Source organism: Propithecus coquereli, unplaced genomic scaffold, assembly GCF_000956105.1.
Source record: "Propithecus coquereli isolate 6110/MARCELLA unplaced genomic scaffold, Pcoq_1.0 Scaffold5, whole genome shotgun sequence".
Classification (NCBI taxonomy): Eukaryota; Metazoa; Chordata; class Mammalia; order Primates; family Indriidae; genus Propithecus; species Propithecus coquereli.
The window spans coordinates 15,133,235-15,157,275 of NW_012150840.1; the positions used below are offsets into that span (position 1 = coordinate 15,133,235).

General features: G+C 39.1%; 1 protein-coding gene across 1 annotated transcript in view; it reads right to left on the reverse strand.

Annotated features, from left to right (window-relative positions):
- Nucleotides 1–10,101: 10,101 nt before the first annotated feature.
- TMED10 (transmembrane emp24-like trafficking protein 10 (yeast)) overlaps nucleotides 10,102–24,041 on the reverse strand; it is a 34,130-nt gene continuing 20,190 nt past the window's right edge. Inside the window, exons 2-5 of the mRNA XM_012656172.1 lie at nucleotides 23,516–23,627; nucleotides 19,959–20,032; nucleotides 11,320–11,446; nucleotides 10,102–10,859 (exon numbers count right to left, since the gene is read on the reverse strand). Of these exons, the coding sequence (XP_012511626.1) occupies nucleotides 10,738–10,859; nucleotides 11,320–11,446; nucleotides 19,959–20,032; nucleotides 23,516–23,627 (435 nt within the window). The 3' untranslated portion in view covers nucleotides 10,102–10,737. The remainder of the gene's footprint in view (nucleotides 10,860–11,319; nucleotides 11,447–19,958; nucleotides 20,033–23,515; nucleotides 23,628–24,041) is intronic.

Below are 24,041 nucleotides of genomic sequence, written 5' to 3' on the forward strand. Positions count from 1 at the left end.
CTCTCGGTGCTTCCGGCCGGGCTGAGTTTCCTCCGCCTTCGCTAGTCCACTTGATTAGTCCAGCGGCCGAGGATTCCCGCCCTCGGGGCCGGCCGGGAAAGTGAGGCCTCGCGGGGGCCGGAGTTGGCGGGCGTGTGGCGAGGACCGCGTGGAACCTCAGGGCTCCCGCAGGGTTAAGGGCGTCATAGATGGGGCGCCCTCCCGGATCTGTAGACCCTCCCCCGCATCCCCGTCCAGGTCCCGGTACAGCTTCGAGGTCTGGAGGTCGTCCAGTCTGATCTTGGTGTCAGGCCTGTCTCAAGAGGATGATTATGGAAGTAGTCTCTTCCAACATTAGGGCTCTTGTTTAGAAAGATATTATAGTAATTAAAGATATTAGAGCTACCTTCCTTTTACAATAAAGAAAAAAAAGTACTAGAGCAAGCCGAAATAATTGCCTCCCCAGTCATCTCAGTCAGTGGTCCAGTTCTTTCTCCCAGAGCCATCCGAGGTCTCTCCCTCTTCCACACAACCCCCAAAATATTTTAAGCCAACTCTCCTTCTCCCCCTTGTTTTTTTCCAGATTCAAATTCTCCTGTTTTTCCAGACCTTTGACCATCTGATTTCATGAAGCATTCTTTGAGCAGACATTATCTGGGAATGGGAAATCTGCAGTAAGATGCTCCCTGCCCTCAAGTCACTAAGAAAACGGCAATAAAGTGAACAATATATGTTGCATCCGTTATGTGATCTTGGGCAACGTTGCATTTCCAAGCTTGTTTTTTAAGTCTATAAAGTTGTGGGACATTCAGGGCAACAGCTAACATTTATTGAGTGTTATGTTCTGGGCACTATGCTAAAGATTTTCCATTGTAATATTCCACTTAATCCTAACATTTCCATTTTACAGAAACTGAGATAAAGAGAGGCTAAGTAACCTGCTCAATGTGGCACAGCTAGTAAGAGGAGCTGGGAAGTCAAACCCAGCACTCTGACTCCAGAGCCAAGAAAAAGCAGGAATATGGTGGGGCCAAGAGAAGGCCATGCAGCTGGAGCCCAGGGAGCATGTGAGGTAGAAGCAGAAGATAGAGTCTCAGATGTTTAATGGTTTGGTGTTTCCTGTGGGCAATGGAAAATTATTGGAGATTTTTAAGGGGAGTATATGATTAGTGACTATATGTTCTGATTTGCTGGTATGTCCCAGTTTACACTTCTTCCCTGACATAATTAATAGAGCCTTTTGCTCCAGTGCCCGGCTCGGACAATAAGCAATATGGTCACCATAGGTAACATCAAAATTATATTTCACAAAGAACTCTGACACAATGTGGAGGACAAAGACTGGAGGCAGGGAGCCAAGTTAGGAGGCCATTTATATTCTAAGAAGAGATAGAGATATTAGTGAATGAAGATGAGGTCCAGATTTAAGAAATCCATCTGAGGAATATTTAGAACTTTATGATCAGTTGGGATATGTTTGCTAAGGTAGACGTAAGAGTTCAGGAGACTCACTTCTAGGTCTTTAACTAGTAGATAGGGATAGCAAATATAGGAGGAAGACAGAATTGGTAGAATGGGGTGAGGGGTATGAGGGCTAATGAGTTCACATCCCTCTGGCCTCTCTATAGTTCATCAATGTTTCTTTTAAAATATGATATCCTGCACTCTGCATGACGCTACACATCAGGTCTGAATAGAGAGAGTACAAGGTCACTTCTGTCTTCCTTGATCTGGAGCCAGTATTTCTATTAGTGCACCAGCCTTCACGATGGTAGTCTTTTTACACAGGTTGAGCATCCCTAATCTGAAAATCCAAAATGCTCCAAAATTTGAAACTTTTTGAGTGCTGACATGATGCCACGAGTGAAAACTTCGACACCTGACCTCATGTGAAGGGTTGCAGTCAAAATGCAGTTTATTCAGCATCCCAAAGGGAAAAAACCTCCCAACCCCCTTCAGCTGCGATTTGTCTTTTCCACACACACCCAGATTCCCCCATGTAAACACATCCTAAAGATTAATAAAATTGCATGTGTGCAGGCCAGATGTGCCAGCAACAGATTCCTCATGATGCCCACAGGGAGCCAAGACCTACATGCATTACTCATTGTGTTTTTTTGGTATTCTCTGCTTTGTGATATAAGGATAGTGTTGAAAATGTCAAAAAGGCTTACAGATACCTCTGTGGGTAACAGTGATAAGAAAAAAAGGAAGTATTTATGTTTATGTATAGCACAGAAAGTCAAGATTTTGGAGAAAGTAGACAGCCATGTTAGCGTGAAACGTCCTGCAGAACAGTATGGTGTTGGAATGACCACCATGTATGACTTGAAGAAACAAGATAAACTTGAAGAAACAAGATAAGAAGTTCTATGCTGAAAATGATGAACAGAATTTAATGAAAAATAGACAAACACTGCATACAGCTAAAAATGAAGTTCTCGGTCATGTATTGAAAGAGTGAATTAATTCATCAACATCATGGTGAACACAAGCCACTTAGTAACATGCTGATCATGAAACAAGCAAAGATCTGTCACGATAAACTGAAAATTGAAGGGAACTGTGAATATTCAACACCGTTGAACATATTCAACACATGATTGCAGAAATTTAAGAAAAGACCTGGCATTAAATTTTTAAAGATTTGTAGTGTTAAAGCATCTGCTGATCAGCCGGGAGAGGTGGCTCACGCCTGTAATCTTAGCACTCTGGGGAGCCAAGGCGAGAGGATTGCTTGAGCTCATGAATTCAAGACCAGCCTGAGAAAGAGCAAGACCCCATCTCTACTAAAAATAGAAAACATTAGCCAGGCAACTAAAAATAGAAACAAAAAATTAGCCGGGTGTGGTGGCATGGGCCTGTAGGCTCACCTATTCGGGAGGCTGAGGCAGGAGGATTGCTTTAGCCAGGCTGACGCCACGGCACTCTAGCCAAGGCAACAGAGCAAGACTCTGTCTCGGAAAAAAAAAAAAAAAGCATCTGCTGATCAAGAAGCACTGGAGAAACTCATTGATGAGTTTGCTCATGTCATCCCTGATGAAAATCTAATGCCAGAACAAGTGTGTAATGCTGATGAAACATCACTGTTTTGGCATTACTGCCCCAGACAGACACTGACTACAGCTGACGAAAGCCTCTACAGGAATCAAGGATGCCAAGGACAGAATAACTATGCTGGGATGTGCTCATGCAGCAGGCATGCATAAGTGTAAACTTGCTGTGATAGGCAAAAGCTTGCATACTCACTGTATTCAAGGAGTGGATTTTTTTACCAGTCCATTATTATGCTAACACAAAGGCCTAGATCACCAGGGACATCTTTTCTGTTGGTTTCATAAACATTTTGTACAAGTGGCTCATGCTCACTGCAGGGAAGCTGAACTGGATGACAACTGCAAGATTTCGTTACTCTTTGACAATCGTTCTGCTCTTCCTCCAGCTAAAATTCTCCTTAAAAATAATGTTTATACCATGTACTTACCCCCAAATATGACATCATTAATTCAGCCATGTGACCTTATATCAATGAAGAGTAAACATAAAAACATTTTCTTCAACAGCATGCTAGCAGCAGTGAACAGAGGCGTGGGTGTGGAAGGTTTTCAAAAGGAGTTTAGCATCAAGGATGCTGCATGTGCTATTGCCAATGCTTGGAACACAGTGACTAAAGACACAGTTGTGCATGCCTAGCACAACACGTGGCCTGCAACTATGTTCAGTGATGCTGATGAACAAGGTGGTGACTTTGAAGGTGAAGTGAGAAAAAAATAATGTCTGACCTCCTTACATATGCAAAAAATACACCTTCAGAGTCCATCAGTAAACTGGAAGAAGTTTTTAACATCAATAATATTCATTAATTGACAGATGGCTAAATAGCCAAAATGGTTCTGCATCAAAGTGATTGTGACAATAGTGATGATGATGATTATGCTAACACTTCAGAAAAAGTGCCTATAGATAACCTGGTGAAAATGTACGATGGGCTTACTGAAGAACTAGAGCAGTGTGCCTTCAAACAGAACAAGAAATCTTGTCAGTTTGCAAAATCAAAGAGAAACTTCTAAGACAAAAACCATTGTTAATGGGACAGATGACTCTAAAGGCAACATTTTAAAAAGCCCTCCAGCGGCATGCCTCCTCATCCCTAGAGCACCCACTTCTTGGCTCCTCAACTGCTTCTGATGTTTCTTCTCACCTAGAAAAATGAAATACAATGTTCAGTAATTTTTTAATCAAAACATAGCATTGTAGGTAGAGGCTGAAAGCCTGCCATTGTTTGTTGTTGCTGTTGTTTAACAGCTGAATCAGGTATTCTGGATGCTACGGTGCTGCTCAGTTACGCTAAACACACTATTTTTTCACTGTATTTATGGTATGTCTTTTTTTTTACTGTTACGTACTTATGTGTGAATAAGCGTAAGTAAATGATTGCTTATTGATAGCATATAAATTCAGACGCAGGAATGATGGTAATGCCAAACCACCACAGATTGCCCACATGGGTGGCTGAGATAGTGACACCTTTGCTTTCTGATGGTTCAATGTATACAAACTTTGTTTCATGCACACAATTATTAAAAATACTGCATATAATTACCTTCAGGCTATGTATATAAGGTGTATATGAAACATAAATAAATTCCATGTTTAGACTTGAAAGATTTATATATATGCAAATGTTTAAAAAAATCCAAAATCCAAAACACTTTCTGGTCCTAACCATTTTGGACAAGGGATACTCAAGCTGTAATATACTTAACTAAATGTACTTAATATACTTAGTACACTTAACTAAATGTACTTATAAGTATATTATATACTTATACTTTATATTAAATATACTTAACTAAATCTCCCTTTTCCACATCCAATCTAATCCAAGGTAACACAGCCCTTCCATCCTATCACATCAGTCCTTATTTTCTTCAGAATGCTTATCTATAAAATACTGGTGTCTTTTTAACATTTATTTTATTGACTCTCTCCATTCATTAGAATATAATCCCCATGAGAACCTGGTTTTATGCTTTCTTTTTCATTGTTATATATCATCAATGCCTAGAAATGTGTTTGGCATTATAGTAGAGGCTCAAAAATTATTTGTTGAATGAAAATCAGCTATGATCACATATGTATATAACATTTTTTAAACCTAAATGTAAGGTTTAACCCTTGTTAAATTTTATTTTCAAAGTTTTAGACTGTACAGATATTTTTGAATTTTTTAACTAATTCACTGAAGAAACACTGAGTACCAACGTGTGCCAGGTGTTAGGTTACCAATAGGAAAAAGAAGTAAACAAGTTTCCTATTTGCATGAAGCTTACAATCCATGTAACAGAAAATAACTAGGCAATGACAACAGTTTGTATAAAGGCTCTTGTAAGATTCTAGAAAGGCATTTTTTAGGAGGGACCAATCTTTCCAAGTCAAACATGCTGGATAAGTGAAGGCTTTCTGGAGGAATATCCAAAATGTTAAGTCCAGCTAAACAAAGAGATCATTCCAGATAGAGGCCATTCCATCTACTAACTCCTATTAATTAAAAGGCACTGTGAGGACAGGTAGTGCCTCTTATTTATCTGGATATACTCCAGAATTTAGCCTGGCTTAAATGTTAATTCTGTTAACTGTTAATTCTCTTAAACAGAATACTCGATAATTTTTTTTTTTAGCTAAATGGAAAGACCAATTAATATCAGAACTGTGGAGTTTCATTCAGAGAGGCTGAACAGATTTCAGCTGAAGCTTAAAAATTCATTTTGCTGGCACCTTTGCAATGAGGAACTAGATAGCTTTCTATAACTTGGTTAACCTAAAATTGAATTGTTCTAGTTACAATACATAGATATCATAGCTTAACAGATATATGTCCTGTTACAGAACAGAAACACTCGTGCTGAATTTAAAGTCCAGATTCAACATTTACTCTGAATGTGTAACTGATTTTAAAGTGCCTTTGGTCAAAAACAAACCATTTCCACATTTTAACAAGTGGATAGTTAGAACGCTAGCAGGAGTTCCCAATCTGTGAATGGCATATTCTCAGGGGCCATAAAGTTACCGTAAAGATGAAAGAATCTACCAAGGACTAAGCAAAGTCTGTATCTTCACTATCTGCTACAGTAGCTACCAGCTACATGCAGCTACGAAACATTTGAATTGTGGCTGAATGAGGATGTGCTATAGTTGTAAAATGCACACTGCATTTCAAAGATGTTACATGCAAAATAGAACATAAGACATCTCATTAATCACTTTTATATTGACTACATGTTGAAATATTTTCAGTACATTAGGCTAAATATATTATTTAAATTAATTTTATCTGTTTTACTTCTTTAATGTGTCACTAGAAAATTTAAAATTATACATGCAGCTCACGTTATATAGGACACCACTCCAGCAGACTGAATAATTTATGAAACATGTTTTACCACTTAACAAGTTTATGATACTACTGAGACTACTAAATTCATTTATAAGTTTTGCTGAATTCATTATTTACGCTGTCTAAAAGTAAAACATCAGTGAGAAACAAAACACTTTTGATGTTAAAATATTTATACCCAAATAATGGGAACCACTACTTTATAGACTATGAATTCACTAATAGATTTTACCTGTTTTTTTGAGAACGGAGATAGTTGATAAATAAAAGGCCAGCCAGTGACTATGCGAAGCACTTCATGTTGGCTCTTGGAAAAAAGCTTTGTGAAAAATGTGCAATTGTAAGTAAAAGGAGAAAATGGCCTTTTATCTCCCGGGGTGAAGTTTTGCATAGATATGATGGGCCGAAAAAGCAAGTCCCAAGGGATTCTAAATTGGGAGGGATATTTTAGGAATGAAGGGCAAGGAGAAGGCTCTTTGTAGGAATAACTCCAGCAGCAGTTTCCAAAAGGAAGATACAGAGAATGAAATGCCTGGCTTACAGAACTCTATTTGTTTTAAGGACATATAATTAAGGATTATTAGCTGTATATATATGCATATATATATAATTTATGTAAAATATAGTAAACTTGTACTAGCTCACATAAACTTTATCTATCTGGAATAAATTAAGAACAATATTTTTTCTCTTACTCAAGAGTGTCATTTGCCATACTTGAAAACTAAGGAATATGGCTGGGCACAATGGTTCACTCCTGTAATCCTAGCACTTAGGGAGGCCAAGGTGGGAGGATCAGTTGAGGCTAGGAGTTTGAGGCCAGCCTGAGCAACATAGGGAGACCCCCATCTCTACAAAAATTTAAAAAATTAGCCGGGTATGATGGTATGTACCTGTAGTCCTAGCTACTTGGGAGGCTGAGGCAGGAGGATCCCTTGAGCCAGGAGTTCCAGGTTACAATGAGCTATGATCGTGCCACTGCACTCCAGTCTGGGTGACAGCAAAACTCTGTCTCAAAAAACAAAACAACAACAAAACTAAGGCATATGGAGAAATTATTCCTAATCCAGACATATAAATACTCAAGAGTAACAGAAAAATACACCTAAAATGGTTTCTGCTAGCTTTTATTTGAGAAAATTTACACAAAAATCCCCAATCCAACATTTACAAGTAAATCTGTATAAATCCCACATGCCTGTTTCCATTAAACAGAAAAATGGCTTTATGACAGGGGTGCATGACAATGGTAAAACAAAACTGACTTCAACTGTATCATTCTCATTTATATTATACACAGCATTTTGAATAATATGCTCAACAATGGAGGAAAGTGGATAACATCCCTATTTTTAAAGCTGATTTGCTCTTGGACCAGCTTTTTGTCAAAGGCAAATACTTTCACTTTTTAGACAAAATCAAGGTATAATATCGATTAACTTTTAAACCAAAAGCACAAAAATGTCCAAGTTGGTAGTTTTAGCATGAATAAAAGGAAGGGACTTGAAATAATTTCAGTTCCATAAAGCTTAGAGTCACACCTGGCAACAAAAACATCAACAAAATAAATTATTCTCTTCTCCTATCTTCTTGACATTTTATCAAATCAGAAGCCCATAACTAACAGAGTAGCTTTCATTGTTCCTAAAAACGGGAAAGGCACCGGTTAGAAATAGGAAAGAGTATCTTGTTAGGCTAATGGGACAGAATAGAACTCCACATTTAAGAGTCTAAGTATGGATCTTAACCCACAAGTTTGTTTATTCTTTTCCCTACTTGGACACATCCTCTGTCATTTAGTATATAAAATACTAAAGATAGACTTTCTCAACATCTGCTGCCCCACTTTGGAAAGGATTCTACTGCCTGGTTCTCAGAAGCAGAACCTATCGATTCTCAACAGCAGAGGGCAATGTTGCACAAGTTAAAGACAGAACCACTTTCATACCACACAAGAGGAATGAATATAACAGGGAGTCAAAAAGAAAAACAAAAAAGGCTTTTGGGTTCACAGTAGCTGGAACATTACCAGAACGGCCTGAGGTTTTAACAACACAACGCATTCCCTCTTTCACCTCTGTACTTCATCCACAGCAACACAACAGTATTCTCTACGATAATTCCAATATTCTACTTCTTCATTGCAAGCTACATGTAATTCTTGCCACTGTGGGGACAAGCCTTGTAAATAGCATGGTTTAAAAGAGATTACAGAGAAGATAAACTCTTACCTACTCTCCTAGGAAACGAGGGAAAGATTTCAAGTGACAGTATTTTTCTTAACTTTATGAACATGGTCATTTGTATCCATATCTTCTCTTATTTACATTCAACATGTATTTTCAAGTATTTACTCTATGACCCTCCCAGATGTCTATTTTATACTTCATACATCTTAATTCTCTAGATGGAACACATAAGAACAGGAATTAAGTCAGTGACTGGCCATGCAAGAAGAGTTGGCAAATTTTACTTATTTTCCTTGGTAGAAGTTATGTTAAAAATTCAAGCAACCACATATTGAGGACTTGTATCTATGATATATAAGAAACTCTCAAAATTCAAATGATCTAACTAGAAAATAGGCAAAAGACATGAATAGGCATTTCACTGAAGAGGATATATAGATGGCAAATGAACAAATGATAAGATATTCAACATCTTTAGCCACTGGAAAATGCAAAGTAAAACCATATGAGGTATCATTACACATGCCTATCCCACAGGCTAAAACTTAAAAAAAAAATAATAATACCAAATGCTGGTGAGGATGTAGAGGATGTGAAGAAACTGGATCAGTCATACATTGCTGGTCAAACATAAAATGGTACAACCACTTGGAAAAGGACAGTTTCTTACAAAAATAAATGTGTTTACAACACAATCCAGCAACTGCCCTTTTGGGCATTTATCCCACTCAAATGAAAATTTATGGTCACATAAAAACCTGTACATGAATGTTCACAGCAGCTAAATTAGTAAGGGCCAAAAACTGAAAAAAAAAAACCGTATGTCCATCAGTGGGTGAATGGTTAAGCAAACTGTGGTACATCCATACTATAGAATATTACTCAGTAACCAAAAGGAACCAACTATTGACATGTGCAACAACTCGGATGGATTTCAAGGGAATTAAGCTGAGTGAAAAAATTGATTTCAAAAGGTTACATTCTATAGGATTTCATTTATGTAACGCTCTTGAAATGATAAAATTAGGCTGGGCATGGTAGCTCACACCTGTAATCCTAGCACTTTGGGAGGCTCAGGCAGGAGGATTGCTTGAGGCCAGGAGTTTGAGACCAGCCTGAGCAACACAGCAAAACCCCATCTCTACAAAAAAAAAAAAAAAAAATTAGCCAGGTATGGTGGCGCATGCCTGTGGTCTCAGGTACTCAGCAGGCTAACTCCCAGACTTGAGCCCAGGAGTTTGAGGTTGCAGTGAGCTATGGTGATGCCCACTGCACTCTTGCACTCTCGCCTGGATGACAGAGTAAGACCCTGTCTCTAAAAAAAAAAAAAAAGAAGAAGAAGAAGAAAAGAGAAGAGAAGAGATAAAAAATGGCATCTACGGCTGGGGTGAGGCAGTAAGGAAGGGAGGTGGCTGGGGCTGTAAAAGGCAACATGAGGGATCTGTGTGATAGAACTGTTCTGTCTCTTGAATAGTAGTAGCATGAATCTACACATGTGATAAAATTACACAGAACTAAATACATATACACGAAAAGTTCAAGCAGTTGAGCACAAATATTTTAATTGTCTAAAATGAAATTTTAAGAGTTATCTACAGTTTAAAGTTCACTTTTATGAGGTGTCACATCCATCACCCTTTAAAGAGACATAAAATTATGAAAAGATATCACCAGAAGCTATGTAAACATTTCAGCTAAGAGCCAAGAGAAAGTTAAAGGTGTTTTCATAAGAAAACCAAAGAGGACAATCAGAATGAAACAAGTTCAACATGGTCATACAAATTTTGGTGAAAGAACTATGGTGGAAGCCCAAGCTGATGAGCAAGTGGGAGAAGGAAAGAAAAACATGGTTCAAACAGATCACATGAGGAAACCCAGTACAAATGCTGGCTTTGGCATTATCTAGGTAACCCCTATTTTTGCCATAGGTGACTCTAACAATAGTCCTATTGTTGCAAAACCAGTTCAAATCCTACCAAGTTAAAATAAGTCCCTCATTGACTTGTTGGGTGTAAGTTGGTACCCCGTGTCCTCCCACAACAAAAGAGATCAGTTCTGGCAAGAAAGCTCCAATGTGCCTCGATGGTGCCATTGGTAGGATGCCTGAGGCCAGGCACGTCCCAGCGATGTTCTGGCTGAGATACAAGGTGGGAGGAGGCTGCACCTCATTCATTACTCAATCAACTTCTTGGCCTTGAAGAAGCGACGCAGGTAGAAGACCTGCCAGGTGGCTAGTCCAATGAGGCAGAACATTGAAAAGATGCTGAAGTACAGGACCCGAGTGTTTGTTGACTCTAAAAAACAAAAGCATTGTAGATGTCATGAAGTGAGTCTCCTCAGCCGGTGAAACAACTGGGGTGGGGGGGTAGAGGGAGGCAACTCATCAACTTCACTCTGTCCCTAGGTCTAACAGTAGGATCTCAGATAATTTTTTTAAAAGTTCATTATTCTATATATAAATGTTAACAATTACAAAGATTAGTGCTATCAATTGGATATGCTTATAAGCTGAGAATATGAGAATATAGTCAACTGCATATCAAAGAAAAAATTTCTATTCTCCTGAAAATCTAGGAAGGCTCATTTACCTGCAATGTTACTCTGCAACAGCAGAGAAGCAAGCAATTTTCCTCCCAAACCATCCCTCCCCACCTTTGGCAAAACCGAGAAAAAGGTATAACCAGAATTTAAATTTTGGGGCTCTGTCTCCTTTATGGGTCACTTGTGGAGAAAAAAGAACTGCCCTCCCCTCACCATTAGTATCACGCATCTCCTCCTCTCTCTTCTTCATGTAGGCAAAATCATTAACGATAGATTCTGAAAGGTCTTCTAGGCGACGTAGCTCCACCTCTAACGGTTTGAGCTTCTCAACTTTTGCAATCTGGAAAAGAAAGAAATTAGGAACTCACTCCCTGAAAAAATTGCACTGGTCAAGAACACAAGGCAACAGGAATCTTTTTTAGAAAAAAGTATTATCAGATTTACATTTTCTCCTGTCGATCAACTGAACGTATTTTAAAATTTGGGCTTCTTCCTTTCCCTACCAACTTATTTATATTTTTCTGTCTCACACCTTTTTTTATACTTAATTTTGATTAAAATCTCTTTAGAAGTACATACAATAGCTGTAAAGTAAGATACACTGTTTTCCCAAGATTTTTTACTTTAATAAAGCACTTTACACCTTGCCCTTCCACTCATGTTTAAGAAATAAACAATATTATTAATAACATAAGAGTCATATTAGGTCAAACCCGATTTTATTTATTTATTTTTTTTGAGACAGAGTCTCACTCTGTTGTCTGGACTAGAGTGCCATGGCATCAGCCTAGCTCATAGTTACCTCAAATTCCTGGGCTCAAGCAATCCTCCTGCCTCAGCCCTCCCGAGTAGCTGGGACTACAGGCATGTGCCACCATGCCTGGCTAATTTTTTCTATATATTTTTAGCTGTCCAGCTAATTTCTTTCTTTCTTCTTTTTTTTTTTTTTTAGTAGAGACGGGGTGTCGCTCTTGCTCAGGCTGGTCTCGAACTCCTGAGTTCAAACCATCCACCAGCCTCAGCCTTCCAGAGTGCTAGGATTACAGGCGTGAGCCACTGCGCCCGGCCTGATTTTATTAATAGAAGGAAAACCACTGAATTCCCAATAGTACACAGAGTATGAGAGCATGTATTATTATAGCATTAAAGCATAATTCATTTCTTTTTCTTTTTTTTCTTCCCCATATCAATAGAGATGGGCAAGGGCATAATTCACAATTACACAGTGAATTCTGGTTTGCTCATATATATCCCACAATTTTTTATTTTATTTATATTTATATTTTTATTTTTTAAGGGGGAAGTAAGGAAGGGTGGGGGTGGAGTGGGGGAAAGTGACGGGAGCAGTGACAGCCAGACTCACACCTTTAAAGTCTATATCAGAGCTCAGAGTTGAGATGAATCTGTAGTTTGCTCAAAAAATTCCACTGAAGGCCAGGCGCGGTGGCTCATGCCTGTAATCCCAGCACTTTGGGAGGCCGAGGCGGGTGGATCGCTTGAGGCCAGGGGTTCGAGACCAGTCTGAGCAAGAGCGAGACCCCGTCTCTACTAAAAAATAGAAAGAAATGAGCTGGACAACTAAAAATATATAGAAAAAATGAGCTGGGCATGGTGGCGCATGGCTATAGTCCCAGCTACTTGGGAGTCTAAGGAAGGAGGATTGCTTGAGCCCAGGAATGTGAGGTTGCTGTGAGCTAGGCTGACGCCACGGCACTCTAGCCCGGGCAACAGAGCGAGACTCTGTCTCAAAAAAAAAAAAAAAAATTCCACTGAGTTGTTTTTCTGTTTTTTTGTTTTTATTTTTTTTTTAAGAATAACACAGGCAGTTACCAGAAGAAATCTTCAAGGTCTTCCCTGTATGCTGAGGAATTATGGGTGTGAGAAAGAAATGAACTGTCCTCCCTTCTCATCCTAGACCACCATGAAACCTCTAAGAGTATCTAATAACCAGAGACGTATATCACACAAACAAGGATTTCTTTATTCTGCCTTTTTCTTATAAATCTTAGAAAATGATTTGCTTTAAAATGGGATAAACCACCAGAGCTTTCCGACTTTTAAAACTCTTATTATACCAGCTGTTCTTAAGTTTCCACACAGGGAATTCTTCAATAATTCTTTTTCTATATCTGCTTCTTTACTTCCTATTTACCATACATTCTCTACAGAATTCCCCACCTTTTCTTCTCTTTTGTTCAATTCACCATCCTTGTTCTTTCTGTTAAATATTAACAGAGATGAAATAGTTAACATGGGATGAAAGGGAGGAATTTAAGGATGATTTTTACCTTCTCTTTGCTTATCTATATTCTTCCCTGCATGTAGAAAGAACAAGTCAAAAGTTATTTAGAATAAAACAAGAAACTGCTGTTAAGATAGGGCTATAAAAATTCAGTTTATATTTAAAGTATATAAAAATGTGGTGATGGATTTGTGATGATACAACTAAGTTTTCTTTCACTGGATGCACATTTTCTTACATTTATAAAATGTTGACTTGAGTTAATGGTGTGACTGGCAGCTGCAGAACTGCTTTTGGGTATAGAATATAACCAATGGTTGGTTAATGCATTGAGCTAACTTTCCTAGCTGAATGCCCAAATGCCGGGTTTTGCCATTAGCCCAGAATATATACCTGTTGATTGATTTCATATAAAGCTGCAGAGCGAAAAACATTCGCCAAGAAAAATACAAGAGATACACAATAAACTGACTCTTAGTCCGTTAACATCTTCCCTTCCGCTCTATACTTCCTACTCCAAAGCTTCCTGAATCAGACAGTATAAGGGAAATGGCATGACACTTCTCAGAGATAAATTATTTAAGGATCCCTAAATAGAAACTTGCAAAAGAAACTGGAAGTAAAACTATGGTTGTGCCTCTGCCAGCTGAAAATATTTTAAAAATTACTTTGAAGACTACTTCTAGCCCCTCCGTGCCTTTTAGTTAAATGACAACAGCCCAAAGGTCTAAAACATGAAAAAGAATGACAGAATTAAACCTGGTACTGAGGATGGACTTTGCAGATTAAAAATCTACAAAAAAAATCTGTTCCCAATCCCTTCCCAGTATTATTTTTTAGTTGTATAAGCAACACATAAACATATTCTCCTGCTAAAAATTTAAACTATTCAGAAACAGAAATCCACCTTCATAGTTCCTCAATTCCCACATCCCCACACTCCTTTTTAGAGTTGACTATGGTTATAAACTTGATGTGTAACTTTCCATACATAAATAGTGTATATCTTCTTCTAATAAAATATACAACTCCTGGGCTCAAGTGATCCTCCTGCCTCAGCCTTCCGAATAGCTGGGACTACAGGCACACACCCCGATGCCTGGCTAATTTCTTTCTATTTTTAGTAGAGACGGGGTCTTGTTCTTGCTCAGGCTGGTCTCAAACTCCTGAGCTCAGGCGATCCTCCTGCCTTGGCCTCCCAGAGTGCTAGGATTACAGGCGTGAGCCACTGCACCCGGCCTATAAGGCATTATGTATTAACTTCTACAACAAAGATACACATTAGAAGAATGGAAAGAAAGTAGTGAGAGATTAATTCTAGTTGAGAGGATAAAGGGCAGCTTCACAGGAAGTGGGCGAGCTGCGTCTCACAAGTTGGGTATGACTTTGAAAGAGATGAGAGAAGACATTCAAGGCTGGGGAGAACCTGTAAACCAAAACACGGAGGGAGAAAAGTACAGGCCATCTTTAGGAGACTATGAATCGTCTAGACATAAGTAGTCTGATGTGCTAGAAGCTAGGCTAGAGGGTGTGTGTGCGTGTACACAAATATGTGCCAATGCTAGTGCTGGGGGAGGGTGGTAGATAATACAAATGAAAGGCTCAAGCTGAAGTTAGACTGAAGCTAAATTAGGGAAGGGGATGAAAAAGGTAGTATAAATGAATGAGACCTATTTGTATATGCTCAGAATGTGGTATGTATTTTATAATCTCATTTAATCCTCATAACCCAATATGGTGAGTATTATTGTCCTTATGTTTTTCAGATGAGGAAACTAAGGCTTGGAGATGTTAATAATTTACCCAAGGTCTCACCGCTCAGTGGAGCTGGGACTGGAGTCCAAGTCTATCTGAGTTTATACTTTATTTTGTAGGTACTAGAAATCTGATGAAGAAAACCAGATGACTACATTAAGTTTTTCCTGAATCAAAGGTGAAATGAACAAGCTATTCTAGGCAACAAGGATCTGGATAAGTAGTCCAGTTTGTTTGACTAATAAAATTTGACTAATAAACGTACTGGGTTTTCCACTGCTATTACTTTTGCAGGCAACAGAGTAAATTTTTTAAATGAATTATAAGTTTTCTCAAGAAGATCCTCTTTACTTGTTCAGGATGAAGCATTCAATGACTATCATCATAGTATAAGAAGCTAAAAATGAAAGCCTCAGTATCGAAATCCCCACTGACTTTTGTTCTGCTCTTCTAAACATTTGATTTACTATTCAGACGATCTGTAAGAATGCCCAATTATACATGCTTCATGAAGGCAGGCCGGTATTCTTCTAATTCACTTCTCTCCTCTATGGCTGGAAGCATGAGGTATATTTTGCCAACAGCTTGAAAAAAGCAATCTATATGACAAGATGTACCATAAGTTCTCCACTAGGGGGTGGCACTCCCTTAGTAGGCTGCACGTAGCTGTTAAATAATCAAAGGATGTTAGAGCTACAAGGGACTTCATTTTACAATGAGCCCCCCACTTTACAAATTAGGAAACTAAAGATGCCAAAAGTTACTCAGCCTTTGGGTGGCAAACCAAGATCTGCAGCACCATGGTCTTTTAACTCCCTATCTAGGGTCACTGAAGCATTTATTTAGCATCAAACTGCAAAACTCTGCTGCAAAATGCAAGAACAGAATTCCTGACTTCCAGAAGCATACACACTCACTGTACCCAAATCCTGCCTATCTTTCAACACTTAACCATGAAGCCACCTTCAACCACTCCCATCCACACTGACTCCTTCATCCTAAAGACCTATATAGCACTTAGACTGTGTTACACAATTAACAATCATGCCCTGTCATATTCACAAACTGTTTTGATTTTTATCCTTTTCCCTCACACTAGTTTGCTCCTGAACAAAAGGAAATTAAAACGATTTATACTTCATGTAATTCTAAATATCTGATGCATAGTAAACACTTGTAACTAACCTGTTATGTCCATTCTATGCCTTCTTCAAAGGAGCCAACTTTCTCCTAGAGGTGAGTGCAGCTAGTCCCCTAAAGCAAGTGTTTCCTTGTATGCTAAGAGCACTCTGCATCTGTCTTCCCTCAGCATTCATTTTCATGAAGCTCAGTGCCTAGGAGAAAGCCCTCTCTACAATATCGACCTTCTCATCTGTCCTGGTAGGTACTGTTTGGAAAGCTAAATATTATAAAGCCTTTCTTTGTATACCTGTAACACCTCCAAAATATCAGTAAAATTAAACTCTTCTTAAACCATATTCAAATCCTTCACTCTAATGATGATTTCAACCTAGAATTCACAGAGTTATATGTAACTGTACCAAGAAAAGGTGTTAACCTTCTGAAAACCTGCTTCTTAAACTGAGGTGTTAATCCAGCCTCTAGAAAATCTCTAGATTCCTTTCCTTGGTGGAGCATTGAGACCCAAGAGAGAAGCTTCTGGTGACAAGCCAAACTCAGTCAAGTTAGTTTGTTGCCTCCACAGCCCTCACAAACTCCAGAAACACAGCAATAAATGTGAAGACCATCTAGTCTAACATAATTGAGATAAAGATGACATTTTACATCCAAGGACAAATCTACTTGCACCTGAGGTGGGGATATATGAATCACAGGCCAAGTCACAGAAGTTCAAAAGGTCAACACGGTGCCAAAGTAAGTCCAGTTAATACTGCCAATCTTAGCGCTAAGCGAAATTTAGAAAGATCCAATGTACTCTGTCATGGCCATTTGGCAGTTTCCAGAACAGGTAGGAGTAGGGAGCTAAAATATATTGAACTGACCAACTGTGTGTTAGGTGCCTTACCCATGTTATTTCATTGAACCAATGTCAAGATGGGGATTTTGGATCTACTTATATTTGTATTGTGTTACATTGCTATTTCATGTGCGTTAACTAACAATTTAAGCAGATAGTGTGGTACTCTGACCAGCTATTAAGATACTAATTACTATTGAATTTTATAGGACCACATGGGATTTCAGAATTATGAGTCCACAAATATGAGAGAGCAATGTGTGAGATGTGAGGAAAATTAAAGAAATGTGCCATCTTCCTGAATCTTTATCCTGATGCCAAAGGCTCCAAATCTTCTGGAGGTAAAGGCTCTCCATTATCTCAAGGGCCTGAAATTAAATGCCTCAAAAACTCTACAAACACTTAGTGTTCTCTGGTAATTAACCAGGGAACGAAGGGCTTCTATTATCCAAGTTCTTGTCACAGGCATTAGCCCAGAGACAACTAACAGCTATTTCTAAGCAAGGTTCCAGGGAGCCGAGCCACAGACTGAGAAAAGGGCTAGTGTTTGGCCTGTGTCATAACCACTCCTCTGCCTCAGTCTGGTCTGCTGTTTGCGGGAGAGAGGGGAGTTAGTAAAGAAAGTAGTGGGGAGGAGTTTCTTGGCTAAGAAGCAGAACCTTAGGGCTGTGTTGTAACCATGTGCGTAAAGAAAGGCTTAGGACGTGCCAGACATGTGAAGCAGGAAGCAGGCAAAGGAAGCACTGTGGTTTCCTTTCAGCTAGGGATTCCCCTCTTGGGTTAAGCAGAAGGTCAGAAAAGATAAAGCCCCTTTCCCAATGTCAATAAAGCCCAAGGATGATGGAAATTCCAGGAAGGGGTTCTCAAATGTTATACAATAATTGTGTCCAAGTCATTCTTTATGTAAACCAATAATAATGTCATCTGTTTTTGAGGGGAACTAGCTACGTCTAATGTCTAACAGGGCATCGGGTACCCCGTTATTTAATAGTTACCCTAATGACAGCTATCCTGGTGGAGAAAAAAGTTACAACAAGCAAAATTCCACAATGAATGCTTGCACAGAGAATGGTTCACAGTGGGGGAAGAGTAAACACATGCTGAAAATCATTTTACCTACTGTCCCACCTCATAACTACAACATTTTTCTTAGTGTTTAACAAAAGCACTGTAACATACATTACGTATTTGAATCATGAAGTAAAAAGATTTTTCAATTTACTCTTAAATCCATCAAATAAAGAGGATCTCCTGTTTTATTTCTTTTAATTAAACAAGACTAGAGACTAAAACAAGCAATTGAAAGTCTACCGGGAATTGTCTCCCATTCACTACTGTATTACTTGCTCCTACTTATTGCTTCTAAATAACGCTACCTAGTTTCATTTAATTGAACGTTTGAACAAGGAAAAAGAGGAAAGACCCCAAGAGCTACAATTGTTGTACTACTTCCTGTTGCAGAATTAACCACTTTCAATCTTCTTCCATTTTAGGATATTTCCCTTCCGAAGTTCTGACCGAAGAGAGCAACTTCTGTGCCATGATTCCTAGACAAGTCTCCTAAATCACTTAAAACAACTTTGCATCATTTACTTAGTTTACATTCTTCAAAAGCCATTTACATTTCCTGTACCCCATCCTCTTCTTCATGCCCTCAGGTACTGTTTTGCTGGGTAAAAATATTCTTATCTTTCTCTAAAGATCAATTCTGTAAAGATTAGTCTTATACAGTTCTTGTGGTTTTTCAAAGGTGCTCTTCATTTGAAGAACCATTTCGTGCTGCCTCCAAAGTCTCTCATACGGAGATGAAAAAGGCTGTTTCCCTTCTGCTTAGTATCTGCACACCTCCACCTCCCTGTCACCCAAATAAATGTCAGTTTTTATTACTCTATAATACTGCCTGTCAGCATCAAATTTCTATTCATTATCTCTATTCCTGGTCTCTTGCAGCTGTTTTCTCCATCCTTTCTTCTTCCTTAAAAGTTTGAAATTATTTTAACTAAAAGCTATTTTTGACTATTGTTGTTTCTCAAAGACAGCACAAGACTAAACAGCACTGAATGCATTCCAGAGAGAGAGAGAGAGAGAGAGAGAGAGAGAGAGAGAATATATATGTAGTTGTTGGTCTTAGAAAAAACGTCTTAGCAATAAAAACAAATCATTTTTCTTAACCTTAGACATTAACACATAACTGAATTTCAGCTTTAAAAAATTTTATATATGTGTGTGTGTGTGTATATATATGTGTGTGTATATATATATGGGGGGGGAGAGAGAAATCTGTCTTTATCTCCCTATCTACTTTCTGCCTCAGGAGAACTAATGGCATACGTTTTCTTTTTTTAGACAAGGTCTTGCTCTGTCACCCAAACTGGAGTACAGTGGTGCGATCATAGCTCACAGCAACCTTAAACTCCTGGGCTCAAGTGGTACTCCTGCTTTAGCCTCCCAAGTAGCTGGGACTATAAGTGTGTACCACCATGCCTGGCTAATTTTTAAATTTTTTGTAGAAACATGGTGTCACTCTTGCTCAGGCTGGTCTCGAACTCCTGAGCTCCTGAGCTCCAGCTCCGCCTTGGCATCCCAGAGTGCTAGGATTACAGGCGTGAGCCACGGTGCCTGGCCTTTGAGTGTTTTATCACACCAACATTTCTATGGACAGCTGGTTCAGTTCTTTGGCTGACAGCACAGCCAGAATTATTGTTCAAGGCTGTTAATAGAACTTTTTGTATCAATAAGATCACAGCTGGCTGTCACATGGCTGCTGAGAAAACCACAGCTTTCTGGGCAAAGCATAGCCTGTTGTCCTGACTAGGTCACAAAAACCTCACAGCACAACACGCTACTCCCTCCTCTGGCTGTTACAGCAGGACATACCTCTTCATAATTTTTTGCCTCCACTCCATGCTTCATGTCTAGGATCACGAGTTGGTCAGGTATCCGCCCTGTTCCTGAGAAAGAAATCAAAGGATTCATTGTGTGGAATACTTAAAATTCCGGGAAATCACTCACCCTCCCTCCCTCTCCCTAACCCCTACCCTCTCAATAGAGGGAAACAGCCACAACTCCTCCCCCACTCAGCTGCAAAAAATTCCTGGCTCTGGCTAAAATCACAAACATTCCAAACAAAGCCTCTATCTGTGTGGGGTGCCGGAAAGCAACACGAACATGCTACTGGCAAACATATCTGAGCAGGCAGGACACAAGACACTGCAACTGGCACTACAGAAGAATAATAGGAGAAGAGAAAACATGTGGGCTCATGAAATTGGGAAATAAAAGTCAAAACAGTGTGAAAGTGAGTGGCATATAGATCAATAGATAGTAGGTACCAACTTAGGCTGAAAATGCGTATTTCCACAACTGAAAAGGTTGTCTTGTCAAATTTTGAAAGAAGGTCATGCCCAAGGATAGGATAATTGGGTATATGCTAAGTTTGGATTTACTTAACACAAACTTGAGTACTGAGAAGGATATAGGTTTTATCTAATATTCCACTTTAATAAAAACATTATGATCAATGTATGGCCTATTTTAATAGGTGAATGAAATATTATAGGGCTATTCCCACTAAGTCCTTGAAACAGCTCAAGGAAAAAACTTTACAATAGGAGTACAAATCTCAGGCATGAGTCCTGGAAAGAAAAATGTCTATTTGGGATAGTAGGGCCAACAAAGCAGTGTTCATATTAGAAAAGTTAATCTGATTCAACTTGATCAAAAAGGAACTCTAATCTTAAATTATCAAGTAGCAGAATGGGAAAGACCCAAAGAGCCCCAGAAAACTGTTCAGCTCCAATCCCCTGGAATTTACCTACTTAAAAAATTAAAAGCTGCCTGCATGAAATTTAGAAGTTTTGGGAAACTTGGTGCCACTTAAGCACTGGGGTTCCTGAGACCAGAAGTCACAGGGAATGATAATGTATTCTATGAGGACTGAGAGATGCTGGAGGTTTTCTGAAACGAACTGAAGTCAATTCAATAACTATTCATTCAAACTCACTGCGTGCTAGAACTGTGTTAGAGATTTTTATTTTTTTTTGAGACAGAGTCTCACTCTTTTGCCCGGGCTAGAGTGAGTGCCGTAGTGTCAGCCTAGCTCACAGCAACCTCAAACTCCTGGGCTCAAGTAATCCTTCTGCCTCAGCCTCCCGAGTAGCTGGGACTACAGGCATGCGCCACCATGCCCGGCTAATTTTTTTCTATATATTTTTAGTTGTCGGATTAATTTCTTTCTATTTTTAGTAGAGACAGGGTCTTGCTCTTGCTCAGGCTGGTTTCGAACTCCTGAGCTCAAACAATCCACCTGCCTCGGCCTCCCAGAGTGCTAGGATTACAGGCTTGAGTGTGTTAGAGATTTTTAAGGGTTATGCTATGGTTTAACTGTGCCACCCAAAGTCCATGTGTTGAAAAATTTATTATCAATGCAACAGCATTGAGAGGTGGGACCTTTAAGAGGTGATTAGGTCATGATCACATTTAAGAGGGGCCTTAACATTATGAATGGGTTAATGCTGTTATGGGAGTGGATGTGTTACAAAAGTGAGTTCAGCCCCTTCTTGCTCTCTCTTGCACACACTCTCACCATGTGATGCCTTCCACCATGTTACTGTGACACAGCAACAAAACCCTCACCAGATGTGGCCTCTTAATCCCAGATTTCCCAGCCTCCAGATAAACTTCTACTGTGTATAAATTACCCAGTGTGTGGTGTTCTGTTATAGCAGCATAAAATGGAGGGTACCCTAAGACAGCGTACAATCTGCCTTCAAATAATTCAATGGGGATCTAAGACACACATACATACACAGTTATGTCAGACATATGTAACCATTATGGTGAAAATGCAAAGCAGTGTAAAATTTTAAGCCAGAACAACTGGTTCAGATAATCCCAGCTATGGAGCAAAGGGAAGAGGAGGGAAGAGAATAGTTGTGGACAGACTTCACTAAAGAGGGAGCAACTAAAGGCAGGACTTAGGCGAAGTATTCTAGGCAAAAGGCAAAGCATGGGCAAAGGCTCAGACACTGAAATGAGTATGGCATGTTTAAAACACAGTAAAGAACTTCTTTTGGATAGACTAGAAAGATTAATTTGAAAGCAAGAGAAATAGACTGCATAGGTAAGATTAAGAACAAACAAACACAAGTTACGCATGTCTTCTGAGCATTAAACCAACAAATCTCCAAACAAAACAAAACAAAATGTGCCACTCAGCATGGTCTGTTCTCCCAAATTCAATGTGTGATTGTCATTATGACATTGCCCATAGGAGATGTAATGCAAATTTTTGCTTTTCCTCCATCACTTAAAAAGTTGTGAAACCTAGCAGCTCACAACCCGATCTGGTCCAAATGATCAAGACACCCTCTTCCTAACAGAGTCTTCCAACTATTTCCATTTGTCATAGCACACTGCAGTCATGTGCTGCCTAACAATGACAGACTGCATAGACAATTCTAGTCTTATGAGATTATAATACAGTATTTTTACTGTATCTTTTCTATGTTTAGATACACAAATACTTACCATTGTGTTCCTGTAGCCTACAGTATTCAATACAGTACCATGCTGTACAGCTTTGCAGCCTAGGAGCAATAGACTATCCCATATAGCCCAGGTGCATGGTAGGTAGGGCATACCATCCAGGTTTATGTAAGTACACTTGATGCTTGCACAACAACAAAATCGCCTAAGGACCACTTCTCAGAATATATTCCCATTGTAGACACATGACTGCATTAGCATCATTCAAGCCCAGCTGAAACCTCAAAACCACAGACCTCTATCTGGTCAGAGTCCAGACTGTGTAGTCTCTTGCACAGAAAAGTCAGCCTATCCTCCTAGCTGATAACATGGCCCTAAAGGGTCTGCTTTGTAAAAAAGACCCTTCAGTAATTTCTCTCTGCATTTGCCTGGCAAACAGATAATCCTTTTGCTTTTTTAAGATTTTATTTTGTTAGAGCAGTTTTAGGTTCACAGCAAAATTGAGAGGAACGTACAAGGACTTCCCATATCCCTCCTACCCCCACACATGCATAGCCTCCCCCATCATCATCTCCCACCAGAGTGGTAAGGTTCTTACAAATGCTGAACCTACATTCACGCACCATTATCACCAAAGTCCGCAGATTACATCAGGGTTCACTTGGGTGTACGTTCCAAATGTAACGTTGGGACAAATGTATACTGACATGTATCTACCATTAGAGTATCATACAGATACTATAACTCTCTGTGTTCCACCTATTCAATCTTTTATTCTGCCTAGACAATCTTTTAAAAGGTGCTTTGAAGACTACGAGGTATCAGGTCTCCATATCAGAATAAAATAAAAGAACACAAACGAAACCAGATACCAAGTGCTGACTATAGCAGGGGGCACTAAAGGTGGGGAAGATGCTTAATCCAGGGAAAGCGCTCTGACTACTTACCCTTGCTCTCAAAACACACTTCAAACATGTCATAATCTTCAGTGGTAAAGGCAAATTTCCCCTTGGTTGCATCCTCCTTGGAGTAGAGAATATGGCCAGCAGAGTCTGTGATCTAAAGTAAAAACTTACGTAAGAATAGGCAGCTAATAACAGCCAGGAAGAGAATGTAGAGAAACTGGGGAGACAGAGACACTACTTATAAAAGACAGTTGATAGTTCTCATTATGATGACTATATTCCAACATCCCCAAAGACAGGAGCTGGATTAGAAGATGACACCCAAGTACAACAAATTTTATTCATTCAAATAGCCTAACCACATTGCAGGCTAAAATCTGTTGCTGCTAAGACATATCAAAAAGTTGATCCAGCCAGTGCTCCAAGTTACATAAATTGGGGTTTATCGGCAAAAACTCAACTTTATAGAATGTAGACTTAGTTTCTTTCATTCCCTACAGAGGGACATGTCACAAAAACGGAAGTGGCTGATTACTAAAAGATTATACAAGAGAGAGAAAGAGATACA